This window comes from Bactrocera dorsalis, chromosome 1 (assembly GCF_023373825.1).
Source record: "Bactrocera dorsalis isolate Fly_Bdor chromosome 1, ASM2337382v1, whole genome shotgun sequence".
Taxonomy (NCBI): domain Eukaryota; kingdom Metazoa; phylum Arthropoda; class Insecta; order Diptera; family Tephritidae; genus Bactrocera; species Bactrocera dorsalis.
Genome location: NC_064303.1, coordinates 94,874,710 through 94,900,714, shown reverse-complemented (window position 1 = coordinate 94,900,714; position 26,005 = coordinate 94,874,710). Strand labels below are relative to the sequence as shown.

At 34.9% G+C, this 26,005-nt stretch overlaps 1 protein-coding gene across 8 annotated transcripts in view; it reads right to left on the bottom strand.

Moving 5' to 3' along the window:
• Positions 1-18,128, bottom strand: part of LOC105233657 (uncharacterized) — a 65,315-nt gene extending 47,187 nt beyond the window's left edge. For 4 of the 8 annotated variants that reach the window (XM_049456855.1, XM_049456862.1, XM_049456868.1 and 1 more), the window contains exons 1-2: positions 17,625-18,128; positions 9,626-11,034 (exon numbers count right to left, since the gene is read on the bottom strand). In XM_049456855.1, the coding sequence (XP_049312812.1) occupies positions 9,626-10,770 (1,145 nt within the window). In that variant the 5' untranslated portion in view covers positions 10,771-11,034; positions 17,625-18,128. Of the gene's footprint in view, positions 1-9,625; positions 11,035-14,006; positions 15,203-17,618 lie in introns of those variants that run through there. The other 4 variants (XM_049456856.1, XM_049456857.1, XM_049456859.1 and 1 more) reach the window with 4 other exon arrangements.
• Positions 18,129-26,005: the final 7,877 nt, after the last annotated feature.

The following is a 26,005-nucleotide window of genomic DNA, read 5'->3' as shown; positions in this document are numbered from 1 at the left end:
TCCCCAATCGATGACGATGGAATTGATGTTCCATTACCCGACTATGATGAGGTTCGAATAGAAATTTCCTGCCTGAAGAACAACACAGCAGCAGGGGCCGATAGATTACCGGCCGAGCTATTCTGATATGGCGGCGGAGAACTGACAAAGTGCATACATCAACTTTTTTGCAAGATATGGTCAGACGAAAGCGTGCCCGGGATCGGGAAAGATCTCTCCAAGTCGGTCGATACCAAACGAGGCTTCAGACAAGGCAACTCCCTTTCGTGCGACTTCTTCAATCCATTTCTAGAGAAAATAATACGAGCTGCAGACCAAAATAGAGAAAGTATGATCTTCTATAAGAAAGGCTTGCACGTCACGCTTGACAATCATAAAACCAGCATCAACACCAAGAACAATGTCAATCTTGTCTTCAAAATCCAACGCGGAATAACTCTTGCCAACAGGTGTTACTTCGCACTAAGTAGGCAATTGAAAATAAAATCCCCTCTCGACGAACAAAGACCAAACTCTACATGTCCTTCATCATTCCTGTCATGTTACAAGGTACGTAGGCAATGACAATGACATCATCTGATGTCTTGGGCTTAGGAGAATTCGAGAGAAAAGTTTTGCGAAAGATTTGTGGTCCTTTGCGCATTGGGAAAAGCGAGTACCGCAGTGGATGAATGATGAGTTGTACGAAATATGCGGCGACGTTGACATACATAGTTCATCGAAACAAAAGATAACGGCTGCGCTGGCTGGCTGGCTGGGTCTTGATGTTCAGATTGAAGAGAACACTCCAACCTTGAAGATTTTCGATTCAGTGGCCGCCGGTGGAGGCAAAAGAAGAGGAAGACATCCACTTCTTTGGAGATATCAGGTGGAGAAGGACCTAGCCGTACTTAGTATCTCGAATTTTCGCAAAATAGCTAAAAGAAGAAACAACTGGCGCGCTGTGGTTAACCGCATAGCGGTGTCTATGCTAGTAAAGGAGATAATACAAAATGTGTAGCAATTTTACTAATTTTTAGCGTGACAACTGCTTGAACTCAGTGTAACTTTACGAAATTAATTTTTTTTTATTTGAAAATGTTTTTGGTGCATTCTTGAACGGTTAATAAATGAGTGATAAAAATATTATTTTCAAAATAAATTATTTTTTTTAATGTTAGTAAAATTATTAAAAAAAAATATTTTTTATTAAAGTTTTAAAATATTAAATTTTTATCGAATGTGAAAAAATGCCTAGAACAAACCTTCAAATTTAATGATTTCCTATAATTTTTTTAGTAATATCTAGAAATATTAATAAATTACTGAAGAAACCAATAGTAGACGAATAATTGTTTTATTTGTAAAAAAATCTTTGGCCTCCATACCAGAAAAATATCTGAATTGTGTAATACGAATCTAAGAAAATAAATATTGGATCGCCCTAATTATTAATAATTTATCCAGCTCAGTTTCTGCCATTCTTGTATGGATCCTAGAGGCTCAATCAACATTTCAATAATCTTCATTTTACCTAATAAAATTAAAAAAATACATTTCAGCCAGTCAAACGCAGTTCAAGAAACAAAATTATATTTCAAAGTAGCTGCACATTCAATATGATAGCTTCTTGAACAACCTTCAACCTGCAAATATGCTTAGCATATTATTAACCACATGCATATTGCAATTGCACTGTCAGATAAATTCACATAAACCGGGAGAAAATTGCAAATACTAGAGTGAAGATCGATCAGTCATAACAGAAGTGGTAAACTGTTGACAGGGAGACTTAAATATTGGCTAAAAAGGGCTCGCCGCCGACTACAAAGGACTACAACAATCAACCTGATGCGTTTTTTGCTCACAAACATTCGTAATAAGTACATGCAAATGTACATATGTCAGTACATGTGTTCGCCTGACTTCGGCCGAACATTAAAAACACAATATTTACATGTGAGCCGGCGTGCTTTTACACAAATGTGTTTTTGTTTTTGGTGTTTGTAGCTTGGCTATTGCGCCCCACTGCGAGCAGCATGATTGCGCGGCGTGCACTAAACGGACCGTAGGCACGACACAACGACGGTCAAAAGGCTCGCTTGCTCGTTCGAACGGCCAAACGAAAGGGTAATTATAAGCTACAACTCTGCCGGTTTTTTGCCAACATTTTCGTTGCTCGCAATATTACCGAACATACATACATACATATACACATGCAGCTAAAGGGACACACATATAAGTATGTGCTTATGTATGTGTGTTCTGCGCATTTTTGAAATTTCCTTGAAAATTTTTGCAGTACACTTTGCGCGTACTATTTTGCAACCCTGCGCCAAATATTTGTCTGCAGTAGCCCTTACCGCTTAGCACTGTTGGTTTGCATACTGTCATTCTTACATATGTACATACATACACATGTGGCTCATGTCAAGTTCCTTTGTTATCCTTTATTGGGGATGCACTGAATTATTAACACACTTATGTATGCTTGTGGCTCCCCACCCCACGTTTATCCTCGGGTTTGTTTCTTTTTTCGAAAACATTTTTGTTTTCTGTTTCGTTTATGTTCTTACTAAAAGCCAATTTAGTTGCCTTAGTTGTTGTAATGAAATTAACCAATGTGTTTTTAGTTAAAGGGTTCGCTATCCGTTTGTCTGTCTATTTGTGAACAGCGAGCGCTGCAGTTAATGTTGCGGCTCACCATAGTTAAGTGGCTGCTATCAAAAATTGTTGGCAAAATGAGCTGTCGGGTGAGCATAGATGCAGAGAGGGAAGGTGGTAAAATAATGTTGGAAGATTACAGCTCAGGTTGGACATTTGTAGAACATTTTCAAAATTATTAGAATGCGAAAATAAATTTTCCAAAGCAGCGAAACAATATTCGCACATATTTATACTCTCGCAACAAAGTTGCTAAAGAGAGTATGATAGTTTTGTTCACATAACGGTTGTTTGTAAGTCCTAAAACTAAAAGAGCCAGATATAGGGTTATATATACCAAAGTGATCAGGGTGACGAGTAGAGTTGAAATCCGGATGTCTGTCTGTCCGTCCGTCCGTGCAAGCTGTAACTTGAGTAAAAATTGAGATATCATGATGAAACTTGGTACACGCATTTCTTGGCTCTATAGGAAGGTTAAGTTCGAAGATGGGCAAAATCGGCCCACTGCCACGCCCACAAAATGGCGGAAACCGAAAACTTATAAAATGTCATAACTAAGCCATAAATAAAGATATTAAAGTGAAATTTAGCACAAAGGATCGCATTAGGGAGGAGCATATTTGGACGTAATTTTTTTGGAAAAGTGGGCGTGGCCCCGCCCCCTACTAAGTTTTTTGTATATATCTCGGAAACTACTATAGCTATTACAACCAAACTCTATATAGTCGTTTCCTTCAGGCATTTCCATATACAGTTCAAACGGAAGAAATCGGATAATAACCACGCCCACCTCCCATACAAAGGTTATGTTGAAAATCACTAAAAGTGTGTTAACCGACTAACAAAAAACGTCAGAAACACTAAATTTTACGGAAGAAATGGCAGAAGGAAGTTCCACCCAGGGTTTTTTTTTTAAATTGAAAATGGGCGTGGCGTCGCCCACTTATGGACCACAAACCATATCTCAGGAACTGCTCCACCGATTTCATTGAAATTCGGTATATAACATTTTCTTAACACCTTGATGACATGTACGAAATATGGGTGAAATCGGTTCACAACCACGCCTTATTCCAATATAACGCCATTTTGAATTCCATCTGATGCCTTCTCTGTATAATATATACATTAGGAAGCAATGATGATAGGTAAATGACGGATAATGAAATCTCGATTATCACTTTATCATGCGAACTTATCCCTTCCTTACTTGTTTTAATATAGTGTCACTCTAGGATATAGCTGTCGTACAAAGTCAGTGGTCAAACTCAAGTTCTTATGTGGGAAACTTTTTTATATCAAAATATACATTCACGAAATTTGGCATGGATTATTCCCCAAAGCATTGCCATAATATATGTGGAAATTTACTTGATTGGACTACTATAGCATATGCCTGTCATACAAATTGATCGGACAAAACCAAGTCCTTGTATGGAAAAGTTGTTCATTTAAGAAGTTAAATTCACGAAATTTAGCATGGATTATTATCCAAAGTATTACTATAATATGTGAACAAATCTTTTAGATCGGACTACTATAGGATATAGCTGCCATACAAACTAATCGAACAAAATCAATTTCTTGTACGGAAAACTGTTTTATATCAAAAGATATAGTCAGGAAATTTGGCACGCATTATTGTCTAACAAAATTACTATAACATGTAAAGAAATTTTCTTGATCGGGCTACTATAGTCTATAGCTGTCATACAAACTAACCAATAAAAATAAAATCCTTGTGTGGAAAACTTTTTTATATATTGTATCAAGATATATTCACGAAATATATTTGGCAAAGAATATTGTTCAACACAATACCTTAAAAACTGCACAAATCGCTTAGATCGAACCAGTATAGCCTAAAACTGCCTTACAAACTAACCGAACAATATCAACAAGAAGATATTTATGCTGCTGCTTTATGGTAATAAAAATACACCGGCGAAACATATTGTAACTTAGCTACAGCCGAAGTTAAAGTTTATTCCTGTTTCATACAACACCAGATCACAGAAAAACCAACGCCCGTCGTGACACTCTTGACAAAGGTAATTCGAAGATCAACTCAACAGCCGCAAGTTTGTGTCAAAATTTCAACTTCTCTTGCAGGAACCCAATTTTCGAATACTTTTTCCACTAAAAGTCATATATCATGAATAGCACCATCAATATTGACTTCTGAAGCCTAAATCAGACTCTATTTATTGCTAAAAACCAATAACTTCAAATAACCCCACCAGAAGTAGTCTTTAACACCATGTTAAATCACAACTTCTTGGAGGCCACTCAATGTCACAATTTCTTGATATAATCGATTCTCCAAACTTTTCTCACAAAAATTCGATTGTTGCACGTGCTATGTGGCACGTAAACCCATCTTGTTAAAACCAGATATTGTCAAGATCAACTTCTTATAATGGCGGCCATTAAAAGTTAGTTATCATCGATCCATACCGCTCTGCATTGTCTGTAACAGTGTCACCAGTTTCATTTCAGAACAAGTACGGACTGGTGATTCCAACACACCAAAAATCACACAAAACTCTCATTTAGGTGAATTGGTTGTTCATAAATACTCATCGGAAAAGATGGTTTGTTTTTAATCGTTATCGTTTTCAAGTTGTTCCAAGGCAAAATCAACAAATTCACGACGTTTACGGTGATTCAATGGCTTCAGTTCTTGAGTGAGAACAATTTTATACGAGTGGAAGCCGAATTACTTTCTCAAAATCTGCCGTGTTTTGAGATATTCCCTATTCTTGAGAACGTCTTGAAATCGAGAAATTGCGGTCTTCAGCAACAGTTGCCTGAACGGCAGCAATATTTTTATTACTTCGAGCGTTTCTTTGTCATATTGGCACTTGAACATTTAGCATGTCAGTAATGCTACAAAATAAGTTGGTTTTGTATCGGAATGTGATCAAAATTGGATCCTTTACGACAACCGTAAACGCAAAAAATCATATGTGAAACCTGCCCAACCAGCCAAATCAATAGTGAAGCCGAATGTCGATAATCTATGTTTGTTGATATCAGGATGGCAAGACGTATTATGAGCATCTTAAACCAGTTAAAAGCATTAATGAAGCTACCGACAACAATTCATCTAACTAAAGCGATCTATTGCCGAAAACGCTAGAAATTTACTACTAAACACAAGGCAATAATTTGTTATTATGACAAGACCCAGTTTCATGTTCCAAGATATTTGGGTAAACAGTGGCTGGGAAGTTTTGCTGCAACCACTTTATAGCACAGACTTTTTTGGCTCCTTTGACTACCATTGGTTCCGATCGATATAGAATGCCCTCATTGAAAGAGGGTTTACTTAAGAACAGAGTATAAAAATTGGCTTGGTTTATTCTTAGTCTTTAAGCTGCGCAGTTCTCTTGGAATGCCATCCAGAAATTTAAAGAAAAATGGGAAAATTTTATAATTTGAGTAAAACAACTTCATTGTTGTTTAGCGATGAGACCCATTTCTGGCTCAATGGGTATATAAACAAGCAGAGTTGACACATTTAGGACGAAGAGCAACCTGAAGAGATGCAAAAGTTGTCGTTTCCCCAGAAAAAACAACTGTTTGGTATGGTTTGTGGGCCCTTGGAATCATCAGTCCATATTTCTTCAAAACTGAGTGCGGATGAGAATGTAACTGTCAATGTCGACCGTTATCGCGTCACGAAAACCAAGTATTTGATGCCTGAAATTGAAGTTTGTGATCTCGGTGACATTTAGTTTCAACAATAAGACAGCGCCAGTTCCCACACATCCCATCAATTAATGGATTTATTGAGAGCACAATTCGATGAGCAGATAATACCACGTTTTGAGCGAGTATATTGATCGCCTTGGACGCCTTGGAGCAAAACATCATGCGTGTCATTCGCCAGTTACCAGTCGAAAGGCTCAAACGCGTCATCGAAAATGGACCATCTGAAACGTAGCTGCGGCCAACATTTGAAAGAGATAATTTTCAAACAATAACTTCCAAAGAATTTTATTTCGAACGATAATAAATATTGTCCATAAAACTTGAAGTTTCTGTGTTTTTTCTTTAAATAAAAAGTAGGGAACCTTCAGTTTATATAATTTAAAAACTGCGTGCCACTTTTCTCAACTGAAACGCCATTTATTTAAAAATGCAAAAACTTACACTAAAAATTGACTTTAGGCACTTTACACCGCCTTTGGTTTTATTAAAGTCGTTGGTTGCACAGAAAAAGCGCAAGCAACGCATTATGCTACTTTGATTTACACCAATACGGTTACTGCTAGCACAAGGAGCATATGCAAATGAATATATAGATACTCGTATGTAGTTATATGAGCGTTTGAACTGCATAAGAAATTTTCTCATTTCCTGTTTCCGCTTTGTTCGAAATGAAAATGCGAATCAATAAAAACAACAACAACATTTACACATAGCGATTGCAACAAAAACGCAAATAGGCGTGGTGCGTGCGATAGGCAAATCAAAGCAAATAGAGTGCAGAGAGAAGAATTGCATTGAGCAACGCCAAACAACTTTAATTATATTTTTATTTACCGCCGTGGCTGCTATGCCATATAAACATACATACTAATAGTACAATAGCAACGCATGTATGTGAGATTGAAATGGCAAGCGCAAACCAATTGCAAGTCTTGAAATGTCAAAGTTTGCAATTGACTATGAGCAGAGTGGTATGAGTATCGTATATATGTATGTATATAGACATGTGTACAACAAATATGCTAAGTTCCTACCAAACACGCCCTAAAATAGACGAGATTTCAGCAAGCACACTCATGGCAGAGAGTGAGGCGCGCTGGCTAAACAACAACATAGAGCTCTATATATGTACATACATATATAAGTATACATGTATGCATGTATTTGCCAGGTAATCACAAAAGTTTTTCGATCGCTTCGTTGGACACTCGTTCGCGATGACATCCAACGGAAATACGCAATGCAAACGAATTTACTAGGCATGCCACCATACTGCGAGCTACACACACACACATTCAGAAACAAAAGTATGTAAATGTGTGTATTGTTCTTCAGCATTTTAGCTTGCGCAATCTGTGCTAGCAAATGTTGTATGCAACAATTTTCAAAATAATAACTAGAACTTCATGTTCGGCAATATTCACAGGCATATATTAGCAGCTTTACAATAGTTTCGTTCGAGTCTTCAATAAATATACATTTCTTTGAAATTACTTGCTAGTACTGTTTTACAACTGTAATTTCAGTTTGTATGACCATGTAACTGGCATGCGTGCGCTGTCAACTGTTTTTCCGGTTGAAAAAACTTTCCAATACCCACTTTTCCGTGTCATGAGTGCTCGTCTACATATTTAGAACAGTATTGAGAATTTTTTTTTTAGACCGTTACTAGAACCGAAGTTGGCCACGAAGTTTGTATTACACAGCAGGAAACGTGGGAGGCTCTTTAAAGTACATATAGGGTATAAATGATCAGCGTATTGAGCTGAGCCGAGGCCTTTTTAGACTTATCCGTCTAACTTTCCCGCAGGTTTTGAGCTATCGATCAGAAATGTTTCACAAATTCTTTACTAACCAAGTAGCTGCACATTTGTTAGAATCCTCGTTATCCGACCACTATACGATATAGCTGTTATACAATATGAACGTTCGAAATCTAGTGCTGTTTTGGAAAACCTCTTCATTTGACGAGATATTTTCAAGAAATATAGATATTAAAGTTCTAAGAAGATCCTACGATTTCGAGCCAACCTTTGTTCAGCGATAGGACCCATTTCTGGCTCAATGTGTAGGTAAGCAAGCAAAATTGTCGCATTTGGGACGAAGAGCAATCTGAAATGAGCTGCCATTTCAACCAAAAAAAAAACGGTTTGGTGTGATGGTGTGAACGGTGGAATCATCGGTCCATATTTCGTTTAAAATTATCCCAGTGCAAACGTAATCGTAAATAGCGACCATTATCATGATAACCAACTATTTGATGCCTGAAATTAGAAGCTCGTGATATCGGCGACATTTGGTTTCAACAAGTCGGCGCCATATCGCATCAATCAATGGATTTACTGAGAGAACACTTCAATGAGCAGATAATTGCACATTTTGGGCCTTTTAATTGGCCGCCAAGATCGTGTAATATCACACAGTTAAGCTCTTTCCTGTGGAGATATGTAAAGTCGAAAGTCTACGTGGGCAATCCTGCATGGATTCTCTCATTGAGCAAAACATCACGGCTATCATTCGCCAGTTACCAGTCGGAATGCTCGAACCAGTCATCGAAAATTGGACTCAACGAATGGACCAACTGATCTTCAAAACATAACTAATTCGTTGCTGAAAACTTTGCTTCAAGAGAAGCTCGTGAATAGTGGCTGTCTGAATTTTTTTGAGTAGCGATGTGACCTGAACCTAAATTTTCCTTGTCCGAAGTTTCAGCTAAGCGAAAGGCACATAACGATAATACCGATAAACACGGATATCTTATCTAACTAAAAGAGGCGACAGCTTCAGAACATTCTACTCTCTTGAATACACATTGGTTTATAAGAACTAAACAATAGCTTAGTGTTTGGACCGTACCAAACATGTTTAGTTGAGTTCGCGGGATCCTCAAATCTTCTTCATTGGCGTAGACCCGCTTACGCGGTTCTAGCCGAGTTCGGATCCTCAAATATATCTAATATTTTGGGAGAAAATTTCTCAGCTAGATTTAGTCAAGTGTTCGGATTGAAAAGCTTGATCAGAAGCAGCCGTTTTCCCACAAACTGAAAAAAGGCAGAAAGATTTAGGAAGGGACTAATATGGTACCGCTGACAATCACTGTATTCATTTTAGGATATAAAAAAAGACTGATCATGAAGACACCAAAAATATCACTCCAATTTTCGCCTAAAAATGTGAAGCAACTCTGTTATGAACTTAACTTACTTGAGATCGTTTCAAATTAGCTTAAATATTTAAACAATGAACCCCTAAAATTACCACCTACCTGGCAGTCGTGCAGTCCCTGTAGAGAATATCGAAGTCCTTGCAGGCGAGCAGTTTACACCGATTAACACCCGGCTGTATGGCGCCGAGACCGCGTAATATACGCACTTGCTCCACATTGCACACCAACGGCACAATATCTAGGCGCTTCAGTTTCGTATAGACCGTATGCAGACCGCCCACCAAGTGTTTGAGGAATAGCTCGAAAGCCTGTGGCAGACACAACATTGTGTCACCGCTAATAATGAAGGCGGCCACTTTCTGACCACGATATTCGACCAGCTTGCATTCGTTAGCGCTGGGATCCGATGTGGAAATCGGTGGCGGACTATTGTACGAGCGCGGCGGCACATGATGATGGGCAGCCGCCATCAGCTCGAGCGGCGAGGCATGATGCATCATTTGCAGTGAGTTGAGCAAGCCGAGCGAATGTGGTGGCAAACCGTGTGGCATGCGTGGCGGCAGACCAGCGGGCAAACCATTCGGTGTCGGCACACCCGTCACATGTGGCGGTGGACTAAGTTGATGATGTTGCTGTTGCATTTGTTGCATCATCGTATGATTGAGCGATGTCACCGGACTGACGGCGTTGGGATGGCGTGTCGGTGAACTGGCTGGCGAGCAACTTGAACCGCGTCCAGTATGCGAAAGGCGTCCGTTCGACGGACGATCGTCGCCTATGCTGCCGCTTAGCGAGCCGGCAGCACTGCCGCCGGGACCGCTACCACCGCGGCTGCTATTGCCATCACGTGAACCATTTAGCTGCTGTTGATGTTGTTGATGCTGTTGTTGCTGCTGCTGCTGTTGCTGATGATGCATTAGCAGCGCTGTCGGATTCATGCTGTGCGCCAACAGTATGCTGTTGTTATTATTATTGTTGTGATGATAGCTGGGGCTCAGCTTGTTGTGGCGTGGACTATTGTTATTATTATTGTTGTTGTTATTGTTATTACTATTATGATTATTGTTTGTGAGATTGGTGGCCACTGAAATGGTGTTCATTGTTTTGCTGTTGTTGTGTACCGGTGTCGGTGAACGTTCGCGCTTAACAGCCGCTAATACGGCGCCATGCAGCGCGGAGGAGGTAGACGAGGCAACACTGTGTTCACTTGTGATCGATTGTGCATCGATGGCGTTAGAATCCATGCTTTGTCACATCCAACACTGTAACTATTTTTGTTTGCGTTTTTTTAACCGTTATATAGTGATTTTCGTAATTTTTCGGTTAATCTTGGTTATACTTGTGGGGAGTTTGCACAACTTAGAATTTTTTTGTTTTTTTTTTTTGTATTTCACTTTATTGTTTTTCGTTATCACTGAGCAGCACACAAATTAGTTTTGGCGCATATATTTGCACGTGTGTATGTCGCTCTTATTAGTTTTGTGTAATTTTGCGCGATTTTTATGACACTGTGGAAGGTTATTGATTAATAATTTTTTATTTCTGTTAAAAATCAAAATTAGCAATAAAAAAAATAAAAAATTAGCGGCTTAAAAAAAAATATTACTTAAAAAAAAATATTTTGTAAAAAATAAAAAAAAACAAAAAAAAACAAAAAAAAAAACAAAAAAAAAACAAAAAAAAACAAAAAATTAAAAAAAAATATTATAAATTATATTACATTAAAATTTATCTTATAAAGTGAGCAAAGCACTTTATATACACATATTATGCCAGCTTACGTAAGAAAGCTGATTATTCCATAGAATTCAGAGATGTAATAACATATCATATTATGCAATGACCTAAATATTGTTTCATCGAATGCCTTGTAAATTTGAGTTTTATTCCAGATTTGGATTTTTTTTTAATATTTTAGAAAGTAAGTTTTCAGAAATAAAAACAGAACACAGTTTTCCGAAAAAAGTGGCGAAATGCTCTTTAAAGAGTCTTCGAAATTACAATACGAACAAAAGACACGTTAGCTTCGGCTGCAACGCAGCTATAATCCCCTTCAGATGTGCAGCTTTTATAACATAAGGAAAAAACATCTTTTTTGAAGATCTTTAACGTTATTTTGAGCAGTCAATTTGTATGACAGCTGTATGCTATAGTAGTCCGATCTGCACAATATGTTCGGAGATTGTAACGGCATCTTAGAGTATCATCTAGGCTGAATTTCATGAACATATTTTGCCAAACAAAAAAGTTTGCCATGCAAGAAATTGATTTTGAGAGGTCAGTTTGTATGGCAGCCATATGCTATAGTACAGCGATTTGAACAAATATTGTACATATAGAAATTGTAGTGCTTTTTTAGACAGTAACACATATCAAATTTTGTGAAGATATGTTAGCAAATAAAAAAGTTTTCCGTACAAAGACTTGTTTTATATCAACAAGTTTATATGACAGCTATATGCTATAGTGCTCCGATCTGCACAATTTCTTCTGAGGATATATCGTTATAGTTAGCAAATTTCGTGAAGATATCTTCTCAATTGAAAAAGTTTTCCATACAACAACTTTATTTTGATAGGTCAGTTTGTATGGCAGCTATACGCTACAGTGCTCCGATTTAAACAAATATGTTCAAGGATTATAGTACTTTCTTAGACAGCAAGAAGTGTAAAATTTCGTGAAGATATCTTGTAAACTGAAAAAGTTGTCCATACAAGGACTTGCCTCAGATCAATTAGTTTATATGGCAGCTATAACATGGTAACAGGTAACAACAATTCATACAACGAAGCAACTTCTTATCCAGAAAAGAACGTGTGCAAAATTTCATGACGATATCTCTAAGACCAGAGACCAGCGCGTCAAGCTGGTTATGTACATATGAATATAGTTTATTGGACCCACATTTCTTTCGGTGAAGTGAAGTGAAGACTGGAGTTTCGAAAAAACATATAATCTGCTTATTGCTTAAGGGTTGTCTTTAAAGTGTCTTAAATACATTGCAGACGAATTTTGTACATTCAATATAAAATTTGTAATTTTAAACTTTTAAGTAAAATTTTTTTCATATCCAATGTTTATTAAAACTGAAAAAATTTTGAGACCTTCCTAGATCGAGAAATTTTTGAGGAAGTTTTTACAGATAATAAGTTCAAAATCACTTAACAATTTACAAAACTTTATTTAGCATACCAAAACACCGAGGAATATGGTAGCAACAACAATACACTTTTTTTCTAAAATCCTTACTTAAAAATACGAAATATCGTATGAAAAATTGCGGTTTGCTCCAAATTGTTTTAAATAAAATTTCTCTCCTTTTGTCATATTAAAATGTGCACTGGTCTATACTTTACAGTTGTTATTAAATCAAAACAAAATTTAGAAAAATTTATTAAATAAAAAATATAAAAAAAAAATAAAACAAAAGAGAAAACTTGATATATATGTAAGTAGTATTTAGTGCTAGAAAGAGATTTTTTATTAAAAAAATAATTTTTTTTAAAGCTATCTTGATGATTTTTTAACAGAAATAATTTTTATTATATTTTATCAGAAGTTTTATCGAAATAAGAGTATACTTTTATTTTAATTTTTTTTTATCAAGAAATTAATTTTTAAAGCATTTTTTTAATGAAATCAGAGCAAACTCTATTTAATTTTTTTTACTAATAGATTTAATTCTTTAAGACAGTTTAAATAGATTTATTTAACAATAAAACTACTGTACACTGTACACTTCAACAACGATTTTTTATTTATTTAAAAATTCTAACTCGTTGCCATTACTACCATAATTTATATTAAATTATGCAAATAATTTATTCTAATTGATTTTAGACTCCAAATTCTATTTTTATTAAGTATTTTTTCTTCTTATTATATAACTATTTCTACTATAAACTATTATTAATCACAGAAGAAGTTATTTATTTATTTATAACACCAAAATTCTTTAAAACTTTAGTATTCACCAAAAAAGATTTTATAATTAAAAGAAGAACACAGTAAAAAAAATTATAGACATGCAAAAAATAAAGTTTTTCCTTTCCGTATTAAAAAATTCAAATAAAAAAAAAAACAATTTCTCTTTCTATATTAAAACACAGACACAATTGTTTTATTGATTGCTCATTTGCATTAAATAATATTTTATGAAAATTACTAAAACCGCAACAATTAGAATTTGTTCTTCGACCGCAAGCCAATTAATCAAATTCTATTTTTAGTATTGCATTATATTTTATAAAATATTGTTTATTTATTTAAAAAAGTTTTTATGCTGTTTTACAACAATTATTCATATTAAGGTTTTTATGCAATTAATATTGAATTTTTTATTTTTTTTATTATAGCATAACAATAATAAATATTATTTATTATAAAAAGTCATTATTCTGTTATTTATGCATTAAATAAATTAATGCTCTTAATTATTTAACATCGAACTTTAATTTCTAGTAACTTTTTTAACACTCACAATTATTTCGCACACATAAAAATAACACAATTTTCGATAAACACAAAAACACTATAAGTTCAAATAATAAATTGACGCAATGCGTTACAATATTAATTTTTCTTGTAATATTAGTTAAACACCAATAACGTATAACCGAAACTGCTACCGAATTTACCGCATTTAATATTTAACTACCGCACCGTCGGCGTGTCACTGCGCGTATGAGAGGACAAATGATTGCAGACAGTCACAGAAACACACGGCGAATACGAATGCGATTGCGATGCCGAATACGAATACAATTCGCACTCACATATCTACTAGTTAGTAAATAGACGCGTAGTGCGCCGCCCAAATACACAATCAGCAAACAGTCAAAGGCAGTAGCAACAGCAACAGCAACAACAGCAATAGCAATAGCAAATGTGGGGAAAATACGCGGATATACCCACACTCACACACACATATACACACAGCCACACACAAACCAGCAACAACAAGCGAGCAGGGACAAACAACAATTACATTACATACACAATCGCAATTGCAGAAGGAACCGAAACGAAAAAATGAAATTTGATAGAAGAAAAATACGACAACTGCTGGCGTGTACGACGACGTTAGCGACGAGGACGATGCCAACGACGACAACGATGACGTTGACGACGACGTGGACAACGTCGTTTGTTTAACGTCGACAGCGTTGAGTTTGGCTGCGACGCTGGCAGCAGCTGTGGCAGCGACAGCGACAGCGAGAAATGACATTCAATCAGTTGCGTCGGAAATGGGAGAAATGATTGTGATTGCTGCGCGGCGCTGTCGCATCGATTCATTTCGGTTCGATTCGATTCATGTGCGGCAACGAAACGCATTTTATTGAATTGAAGAGGGGAAATGGTTGAGGTTGTATTTTTTTCATATTTATTATAAAATTGTTGTTGCGCTTGTGAGTAATGAAAGTGCTGTGTTGAGAGTTTGGGGTGGTTTTTGGTGTTGGGATTACAATTGGAATTGGACTACATACATATGTACATATTTATTTATATGAATGTGTAGGTATATGCATTTGTACATATTTGTGCATTTGTACATATGTATGTAAGTTTGGCTGGGAGGTGCTGGTTTGCGAACCGTGTGTGGAGCAGCCTGTAGGGTATTTTCGGTGTGAGGCTCGCTTATTCGGCAACTCGGTTAGGTTGACATAAGCTTGGCATTGGCTACGTATTGCTGCTATTGTTGTTGCTGTTTTTTTATTTTTTTTTCATTGCATACGACTTTGATTTGTCACTGACTGTTGTGTGGGTAAAATTGTTGGTTTGTTGACTTGACATTGCTATGCTTAGTTTGGATTTCGTAAAGCAGGTGTGAAGTTAATAAATTATTATTGATTACTACAATTTACTTTGTGCGAATTTATTTATGATTTTTTTTATTGAGTATAACTGTAAAAAAATATAATTATTATCGATATTAAAATTTGATTTTTTCGTATTTTTTTCATTATCGAAATTCTCAAGAAAATTATATAGTATAATTAAAATTTATTTTGTTTTCATTTATTTTTGTTCCTATTGATTTTATAATATTTGTGATTTTTAATTTGATTTGATTTATAATATAATTTTTTGCTTTAAGATATTTTATCGAAAATTGTTTTTAATGAATTTAAGAGAATTATTAATTATGGTTTTGTTTGACGGAGATTTCTGAGCGCAATTGTTAAAACTTATTGAGAGTAATAATCTGTAAAGGAGTTGAAAGCTTTATATTACCCAATGTTTTATTAATGATAATTTATTGTATTTGCTGAGTTGCATAATGAAAGCCAATTTATTTGTAAGACCAAATGCAATGGAATACCAAAAACTTTATTTTTTATTGCTAAGCCGAAATTCTGAGGTATACTAAAAACACAGCAGTAACACAGAAGCTCATAATTGAAAATGATGCAATTGATTTTTAATTGCTTTTGTAAAAACAATTTAGCCTTTTTATATGCTACTATTTCTTGAACAATGAAAATGCATTTTTTGGATAAAATTATTATTTTTGTTTTTGCGACGGATGATGAATATCAGATGAAGTTTTCCACATTTTTTATTATCATTATTACTTTTATTTTATATAATTCTGACTGATTGAGTTGATTTTTATTTTGAGAGGAGGAGTTTCAAATAACTGAAAATAGTTTAATTTATTTTTTGGTTTTAGTTTTTGCCCTCTTAAAAGACTTAATCTGCTTAAAAAAAAGATTTCAAATATGTATTTTTAATGAAATATTTTTACTATATTTTAATTACTCTGAGTTTGTTTTGGAACCATAACACAAAAATAAAAAAAAATTATCAGAAAAAAATAAAAAATTTAAATAAAAAATAATAGTGAAATTACGAACTTTTTTGTACTGAGATACATAATCTGATATTACTAGGCTGGTCTCTAAGTCAGGTATGAATTTTAATATTGTAGAAAATCCATAATATAGCTTAAGGCGCACACCTAGCATTAAATTCAATGAAATTGAATATTTCGATAAATGAAACTTTTAAAAATAGCACATTAAAATTTAATCAGTTCGAACAATTTCTTTAAGAGATTTTTACTCGAAACAACATTTTTCCAATTTACTTGAGTGTTTACTTGGAGACAAATGATTCGATTATTATCAGTTCTCGGCATGTTCTTTATATACATAGATCTCCTTACAATGAATTAACAGCTTTTTGAACTGATCTAAAAAGAATTTTGAGGAAAATGTGTGGGAACGCCGCCATTTTGGCAATTGTTGTTTTTTCTCAACCAAAAGTCAGTATTTTCCAGTATTAATTTTTTTTGTTTGGTTTCACCGGCGGAAAAAACCGGTATCACTTTGGAAGTGGTGGACCTTTTTTAGCGTCGCTGTAGTTCATGTCTAACTCGAAATTTTTTTTAAATATACACTTAAACTTTTTTCAGTTTTCATTGACGGTGTAGGTCGGTATTCCTGCAACAATGGAGGTGTAACTCTAAAAATATTTGATTTTTGCAACAAAAATTGAACTGTTTATTCTTAAAATATGTTTAAATAAATCCTTAAAACTTTAGAACAATAGATACAGCAGTTTATTGTTTTTGCAATTGCCAAACATCGCTTTTTCTTAGACTGTCACGCGATTTATGCCCCTTAAGTTGGTTTAAATCATTCCCTCTTGCTTATAGGCGGAAAAAACGTATATAATTTTCTCGGTTTTCTGCTTTTATTAACTTTTAGTTTTTTTATATTTTCCTTATTATATTTTTATATATTTCTTTTATATTATATGCTTTAAATTTTATTTTTAATTCAATTTTAAAATGAATTAATTGGTTTTTTATGTAAAAAAATATTTTTTTATTTTATTTTTATTATTGTTCCGATTTATAATCAGTTAATTTAGTTATTAGTGATCTTATTACATATAACTAGTTTCTAGGGTTTAAAATTCTTTCTATATAATATTATTATAATTTTATTATATTTATTTGTGTTCGTTTAAATTTTTTCATGTATTACTCATGATTTTTTTTAAATCTGTTTGAGATATTTAAAAATTAATCATAACTTTTTGTATATTTTCCTTTATGCCAGCTTTAAATTTGTTTTTAAATTACCATTACTTTTTCTAATTTCTATTTGTTTGTCACTCCATTGTTTTTAAATAAGTTTCCCGGAATATTATATAATTTTCAAACACACCTTTTATACAGTTATAGAAATTTTTGATTTGAACGCAAATCGAATTAAATAAAATCCGCACTAACACCGACCGATTACCATTTGTCAGTTGCTGTTGCCGACACCGCTCACTTGACAAATGCCGCCTATTGGCGACGGCAAACACAGCACAACAAATTCAACGCACACACACAAACACACACACTCGCAACACTAACATTTCTATAACACCGTGCCTAACAACGATTACTCACAACGTGAACCGAATAACCAAATTGCTTACACTACAGCAAGCAAGCCAAACGAACGAACGAAACACATGCCACGAACGTGCGGCAATGGCAATGGCAACGCAACGCAAAGCAACGCGACGCGACCGAGACGAGTGAGTAGAACGAGTTGTTGAGAAGCGCGCACAGCAAAATTTTTATTGCATTACCTTCGCTTACGAATGACAAATTCGTAATGAAACCGATTTGAAATGTGTGCTGGCTGCCGTTGCGCGAGCATGAGCGACGTCGTACAACAACAACACGAAATACACATGTATACATAGATATTTCCCCAATTGTAACTGCAACTGTATATTTTGAGAAATGGACGGAGTGTAGCTGTGGCTGTAGCTGTAACTGTGTGTTTGCATTGCTACGCACATACATACAAACAAACATATAGACGCGTGTATTTGTAATTGCGGCTGTTGTATGTATGTTTGTAGCATTCGTATATTCAAGTGGTTAGAGGGGGATTAAAGTTGAGCTTGCGAGTACGTTTGTGGCATGTGTTTGAGGTAATGAGTGTGTTTGTGGAGTGGAGCAAACAAACGGTGGAGTGAGGTGGCGGAGAGGTGAGCGCATGGCAGGCAAAAGAGCGGCTCCATACTCCTGTTGGAGTTGCTTGGTGTGCAGAGCAAGCAACATGGATACATTTGGGGAGAGGTGTAAAGTTGTGATGATGTTGCGATGTTCCCTGTGGCAAGCGCGCAGGCAGGTAGCGAAAAATGTGTGGCTGCTGCTTGCCGCTTGTGTTTACTTGTGTTTGTTTTGCACATTTGTTGATGTGTTGTTGTGACACTACGATTGCATTGCGAACGATTCGTATCGCTCTATGCTCGTTACGACAACTGTGAATGTGTACATACACATATGTATGTGTGTGCATGAAAACGAATACGACTGTGTGAATTGTGAATACGAATGATTGCGAGTGTACGAATGGGCATGCGAGACAGCCATGAGAATGAGCATGGAAATATAAATATATATATCGGCATACATATATAAATGGTAGTTGGCATGGCAGATGGGCGTACGCGTTTCAATTGCATGTGTAGCATGTGTGTGTGTTCGTTTGGAATGGTGACAAAATATAGCCGCACTATGTGCGCGAGTGCGAGATAGCGAATGTAACAACAAATAAACAGTTGTGAATAGCAATTGGAAATGGAATCGGAACGAAAACAAAATTACCACAAGCAACGAATTGTATTTATACAATACAACAATACGATTGCAATGACAATACTTCGGGCCTTACGGGTATATACATAAGCATAACGGTTAGCTGAGATTGAGTGTGGATTTGCAACCCCAATTGTGCGCCAAGTCAAATGGCATACACATTAACTATAAATGAAACATGAGACAGCAACTGTAGAAAATAATGAAAATAACTGTAAGGAAACATTTTAAGGTTGTTTTCATTTGTATTTGCAGTTGTATTTTGGGTAGGATGTGGTGTGTGCTTGTAAATTTTTATTATTTTTATATAAGAAATGTATACAAAGCTGTGAATGGGTAGAGGCATATGTATATAACTGTATAAGGAGATATTTATATTCATATATTATATGTTTGTAGTATGGTTATATGAAAATCTCAAATTAAAATTTTTTTCACAGCCATGTACAAAAGATAAGAATTTTTAGCTAACATCTCTATCGGTTAAACGAAGATACAGCTCTCATACTGTTGGAATTTTTGATTTTATTACATTTTAAATTTTCGCAAGCTGCTGATTTATTGTTGAACATAATTTCAGAGACTGATTTAGATCTTCGACAATTTTCTTTTTCTCAGTCATTGAACTTTTAATAATTTAAGGCCAAGTTAATTTACTGGCAGAGATCAACTCGCCCCACCTCTTCCGCTCTCACCTGTAATTTTTCTAAAAGTGGTCGTTTTTGGAATGTATTTTTACGGAAAAATATTAAAACAAATTATTTGGTGAAGTAACTAAACTTCTAAGGTTACATGGATTTCCTCAGGTAAAAAAAGTATTTTTTCAACAAAAAATCCTCTTGGATTTAAAAATTGTACCTCAAACACCTGTCAAAAATTTCATGAAGATTGATTGAGTAGTTTTCCCGAAATCTTATCAACCGACTTTAAAAGCACAGTTTCGAGAAAAACGCGTTTAAAAGAGGCACACCTAGCCTAGCTAGCCTCGAGCGGACAAGTTCTCAAGGTTGTATCTCCGAAACTATTACTCCGATGAACTTGAAAATTTAGGACAATATTCGAGAGGTGTTATAGAATTTTATAAGACAAAAAATTCCCATTCCAATATTCCGAAGCTGCTGGTTTAACTTCAAGTTTTAATATTAGCCAATTAATAGTTGAGAATAATTTCAGAGACTGATATCGATTTTCATTTTCTCAGTCATTGAAATTTTAAAGGGTAGTATCTATGTTATGTTCTAAAATCAATAATTTAAGGCCAAGTTGTATTACTGATAAAGATCACCTCGCCTCAACTCCTCTCGACTGTTAATCTACTGGTATCCTAAATGTGGGTATTTTTGGAATATACATACGTATGTTAAGGGTTAAAATATTAAAACAAATTATTAGGTTAAGTAACTAAACTTACGAAGGTCTGTGTGAGTTGAAAAAAAATCGATTTTTTTAACGAACGAATTTAAACGATTTTATCGAAATCATATTAGTTTATGAGATATCGAACCCCAAATCTAGCCTCCCTGCCAATATTCACCTCCTCCGTCAGTAGAATTATTTAGTACATAAACTATAGTTAAACATTATGTAAAAAGTACTAGTTTTTGGTTTGAAATTTCTGTAACTGAAATCTATAGAAGTCAACCACGTCGCATGGCGAGTTATGTAGTCAAGGACGAGTCAATTCAAAAATAAATATATTGTTTTTAACTGTTTCCTATGTCCTTTAGAATTATTTGCCGAATACAATTCAAATATTCTGCATTTTTTTGAGATTCGCAAGCAGATATTTGGAATAATCGTTTTTTTTTATTCTTCCATATATCAATAGACCATAATTACAATACTTAAAAAATTACAATCCACAATTTTAAACCGATATTTAAAATTGTTTTTGAGTTACAGCCTTCAATAGTAAGTAATTATACCGACACAAAAAACATACGGTCTCTATAATATGTTTGCATGTCTTGTGGGTAAATAATTTTATTTTTTAAGCCCTAAAAGTGCACTTGCCACTTAAAAGCTTTAGACCACCAAATACTTTTTTCTGATTTATTATTTACAATATTTAATAATTTATTTTAGCTCTTCTGACATAGTTAAAAAATAGTTGCAAATAATTTTACTTTTTATTTAATTTTTTATTTCAATTTATTATGCTAATTTAATGCACTTAACTGTATTTACATAAGTTTGGAACTATAAAAAGCTGCAATTTTAAATAACTAAAAGCATATACATACATACATACAAACAAAAATCATACACAAATACATATGTACATATGTTTATAAATAATATAGATTTCTATATACATAAATACCCAACCCACTTTTGACTAACCGAATCGAAAGAGCACCAGCACTGCTGTAGAGAACAACGATAAGTTAAATAAAAACATTTACATATGTACATGAAGCCAGAAAAAGAAACCAACCAAGCATAACAAATCAACGAATGAACCAACGAAAAACGATTGAACGGCAATGATATCTGCAACTGCTACTGGTAAAGCAAGGCAACAGAGACAAAATTAGAGGTTGAGGTTGATGGAGTAGCAAAGAAGCAGAAGAAGATGCTGTAATGGAGAAAGCAGCGGCAGCGATATTGATAAGGACGATACAGAGGCAGAAGCAGCGACAGAGGTAGCGACAGAAGCAGTAACAGAAGTGGCGACAGCGACTACGACTGCGGCAGCGGGGCTACCACTACCACCCTTTCAGGTTTTATTACTCCACTGCGGGCTTACAAATGAATTATACATATCATTTAATATTTGCTGCAGAATCTTCGTTTGCTCCTCTGACAGACGTATGCCAAGTGTGGAAGTAAGACAAAAATACGCAAACCCAAGCACAGAAGTGGTTTTTTAAGGGGCGCCAGTCGTTTGAGAAATGAAAATAAAAATACAAATAAACGCAATTCGCCTGCAGACCATATTACTGTAACAAAAAAATACAAAAAAAAACATAAAACGAATTGTGAAACGAAATGAATATGAAACATATGCGATTAATATACGAAAACGTAGCTATTTGAATTGCTGTTCGTGTACCACTACATACACCCGTCCGACTTTGCATACGTATGCACCACTCCACACACACACAATCAACATTTACTATTTGTTCTCCAATTTGCCGTTTCGAATATGATTGCTATTTGTTTTATTACTTTATTTTTACTCTCAGTCGCTCTTCCTCTTTCTATTGGTTTGTATTTCTTTTGCATTATTTTTCCAGACGCTCATTTCGCATATCATTTCGTTTCCACAGTGCGCGCACACAGCCACACGCACGGCCTGTGCCCGAGTGCAGGCATCGCATTCGCACCTGGCTCTAGTTGGGCACGGCTGTGGTGCTTTCAGTCGCACACGCTGTGCACGCCTGCCCCATGCATGGCAATACCAAACTCTACTCTCTCTCTCGCAATGCTCAGCTGCCGCTATGCCTTGCGGTGTTTACTTTTTTCTCATTGCTGGCATACGGCGAGCAGGTGGGCTGCACCAATAAACATGCGCTTTTATTTACTTCTCTGCTTTCAAATGTTTCTACGAGTTCACATTACTTTTCTATTTTCGTTTGCGTTGTTTTCATTTTTTTTTCGTTTTCGTGCTGAGTGGCGCCAGAAATGTCAATTGTATAGGAATTTGCGGAGTTATTGCTATTAAGGGGTGTTTCTCCGCACATCTTTAATAGAGAGGGATTAAATTTGTACGGAAGAAGCTTTATGTATTTAATTGTATTGAAGAAATGTTTAAGTAAAGACAATTATAACGAATTTTATATGAATTGTTTTATATAATATAATATTTATATGTATGTATATAATTTGTTATATTGCTACATAAATATGCATATTTATGTATACATACATATATATGCCGTGTGCATAGTATAAGACAAATGTTTGTCAAAAATTAATCCTGCCAAGCTAGAGCTCCTCCCCCTACTAGTGAAACTGAAATCGTATATACTGTATATGTGTAAGTGAACGTACAGTACTGTTCATTGAAATGTAATCGCATGGTTAAATTAATTCAATGTTGGAATAATGTCTTCACTAACTTTAAGTTTTTATTATTGATTTATTTTAGAATTATATCACAATATTTATACTTAAAAAAAAATAAATCAAATACTAATTCTAGTTTAAAAATTAATAGTTAACACTTTCAGCGTCCTATTTGAAGACGATATATCTCTAAATCGGTGTTTTCATTGGAGACTGCCCTTTTGAACTGCCACACGTTATTGGCCAAACTCAAAAGCTTAGTTCGTATGACAGCGATCAAGAAATTGTGTTTTTACTAAATTTTTCAAGCTAAAAATATGTAAAAAATCGGATAACGTTATGTCTAAACCTAAGAAGATGCTTCGTGATGTCATCTGTTATGGTTTATCGAAATGCGCCAATACTTAAAAACACTACTTATGGTTTTCGGTCAAATGAATGTTTCTCGTTGTTTATATCGACATTAAAAATATGAAAAAAGTCGTTTTTTACAAATCACGAAGATAGACAGATACTCTTAAAACTCAGAAATAGTATATCTTTGTATAATTTATTTCATTCTATAGCTGCATTTGCTTATATACACTTATTATTAGATATTTTTTTCTGATTTTAAACTTTCCTTTTAATAAGCTCATGGTACTAAGAAATTACATTGGCTAAAATAAAGCACTATAGCACAATAAAAATAAATTTATGTTAGACGATTAATGCATCACCACTTGACTTATTGAAGCATGGTTCAAAATATATTAATATAATATAAAATATATATAATATATATAATATACAGTGAAATAACCCATTAAGGACAGTATTTATAACCAGACACCTCCCATAACTGAACAAATTTCATGAACACAAAATTTTATTATTTTATTTTATTTGTATTATAATATTATTATTTCCAAAAGCTATTTCTATAATCGGACATGAGTACGTTCCAATGACCGGACACAGATACTATTTTGAAAATATTTCGTTCAAATTATCTCTGACAAACGGACAAGGTTTTATAAAATCTGTCAAGAAAATTGTGTAGAATTTATATTTCCTCCTTTTTTGGATGCGTATTAGTTCTATTTAAGAACATTGCGAAAAATGATCACAGCAAACCAAATGACATGCATTGCTGTCGTCAGGTTCACTGTGGTTCAACGGAGATTAATGTGATAATTATGATTCATTCACTTCTGGCCGACATTGGCTCGCATTATTTAATTCCATAGAAATAAAGTAATGAGTTACAGCTTCTGATTCTAAAACTATCTACATTTTAACACTCGTTTTTGCTATGCCCCCATTTATGGACAGCTCCCTTAGTCGAACAAAATTAATGCGACGGCTGTCGTGTATGAGAAAGTATCGTAAAAGAGCGTTCAGAGCTTGCATTCGTCACAGGAAGTTGCATAATATGCGAAGAAAACTATGAATTATGGGTTATAGGTCGACATCGCAGTTCTTCAACGTTTCCAATGCTGTAGTCGGTAACTTGCTGTCTTTTGTTTCTGCCCCCAATGGTACTGCCAGTGATCAAGTTCACCTTTGAGCTTCAAGCGTCGTACGACGGTGTCATTATCCAAAGGGTCTTTGAAACTACTATCTATCAAGCAGTCAATAAGATTTTCCATTTCTTTGATTTTCAAAGCGCATAATTTTTCTGGAAGCAGCAAACTCGGTTGAAATCCATCCAACAGCATACATTTATTTCAAGTTCTCTGTCAAGCCGCGTCGCTTCAAATTTAACACTTTCAGTTACGAATCTGATTGGATTTATTAACAACTTAATATCCATTTTATATATACATTTATTCAAAAATGGAGACAGTTTTTAATTTTGTTTCTAGAAAAAAAGGACAAATTTCTGGACTTTGTATTTTTTCAGAGTAGTAAAATTACTAATAAGCAATTTAGCCCGTGAGGGCCCCAATATCCCCCTCTGAATCCGCCACTGAAATAATCCATAAAATTTGTTTTGCAAAATTTTATATTATTTTTGAACTATTTGTTGAACAATAAAATAAAATATTAAAACCTTTAAATTTCAGAAAATATCACTAAATAGAGTAGAATTTACAATTTTAGATTTTATTTTATTTTATTCTATAAATTTTATCAATTTCGATCAATTAAAACAATGTTGTCATATTAGGCTCCCAATTTTCAAAACAACATTTCACATATTGCGCATAACGCTCATATTTGCCTGCACACAGCTTTCCGTTATCCTTGCACATGACAACCCTACAACTATTTCAGCACCCACAAGCACACACACTTAGCAGCATTGGTAGTTATACGATGTACCTATACCCAGGCGCAGTAGTGGGCAGACAGTCGGCGCCGTCGCCGCTGCCGCTCACATTTATTGGGAAAACATTTTAATATTTAAATTAAAAAAGCAAATGACAAATTGAGTTTTTCCTTTTCCAAATACTTGTGCGAACGAGATGGCGATGGCAATGACAATGGCGCTGGCGTAAGTGCCGTTTACTACCGTACGACACCGTTACTTGAGTGTGCAGCCTTCGGCAGGAAAGCACTCTCTCGCTCTTCGGCGCAACCAACAACATCTGTAGTCGGTGCCGCATCGGTGCACCGACATACATACATACAAACATATGATTTTTGCAACAACAAACGGATATTTTGGGGAGCTTTCAACAACAACAACCAAACATTTGTACATTAAAATCGCAACTCGTATTCCCTATTTCATATTTATACATATATGTATGTATATTCTTATATGTATATGTGTGTATGTGTATATCTTTACAACCCCAACAAATATAAGTCGGTTTGTGTGCGCTTGTCAATCGTTTTTGCCTGCCGCCCACCGCCCACTG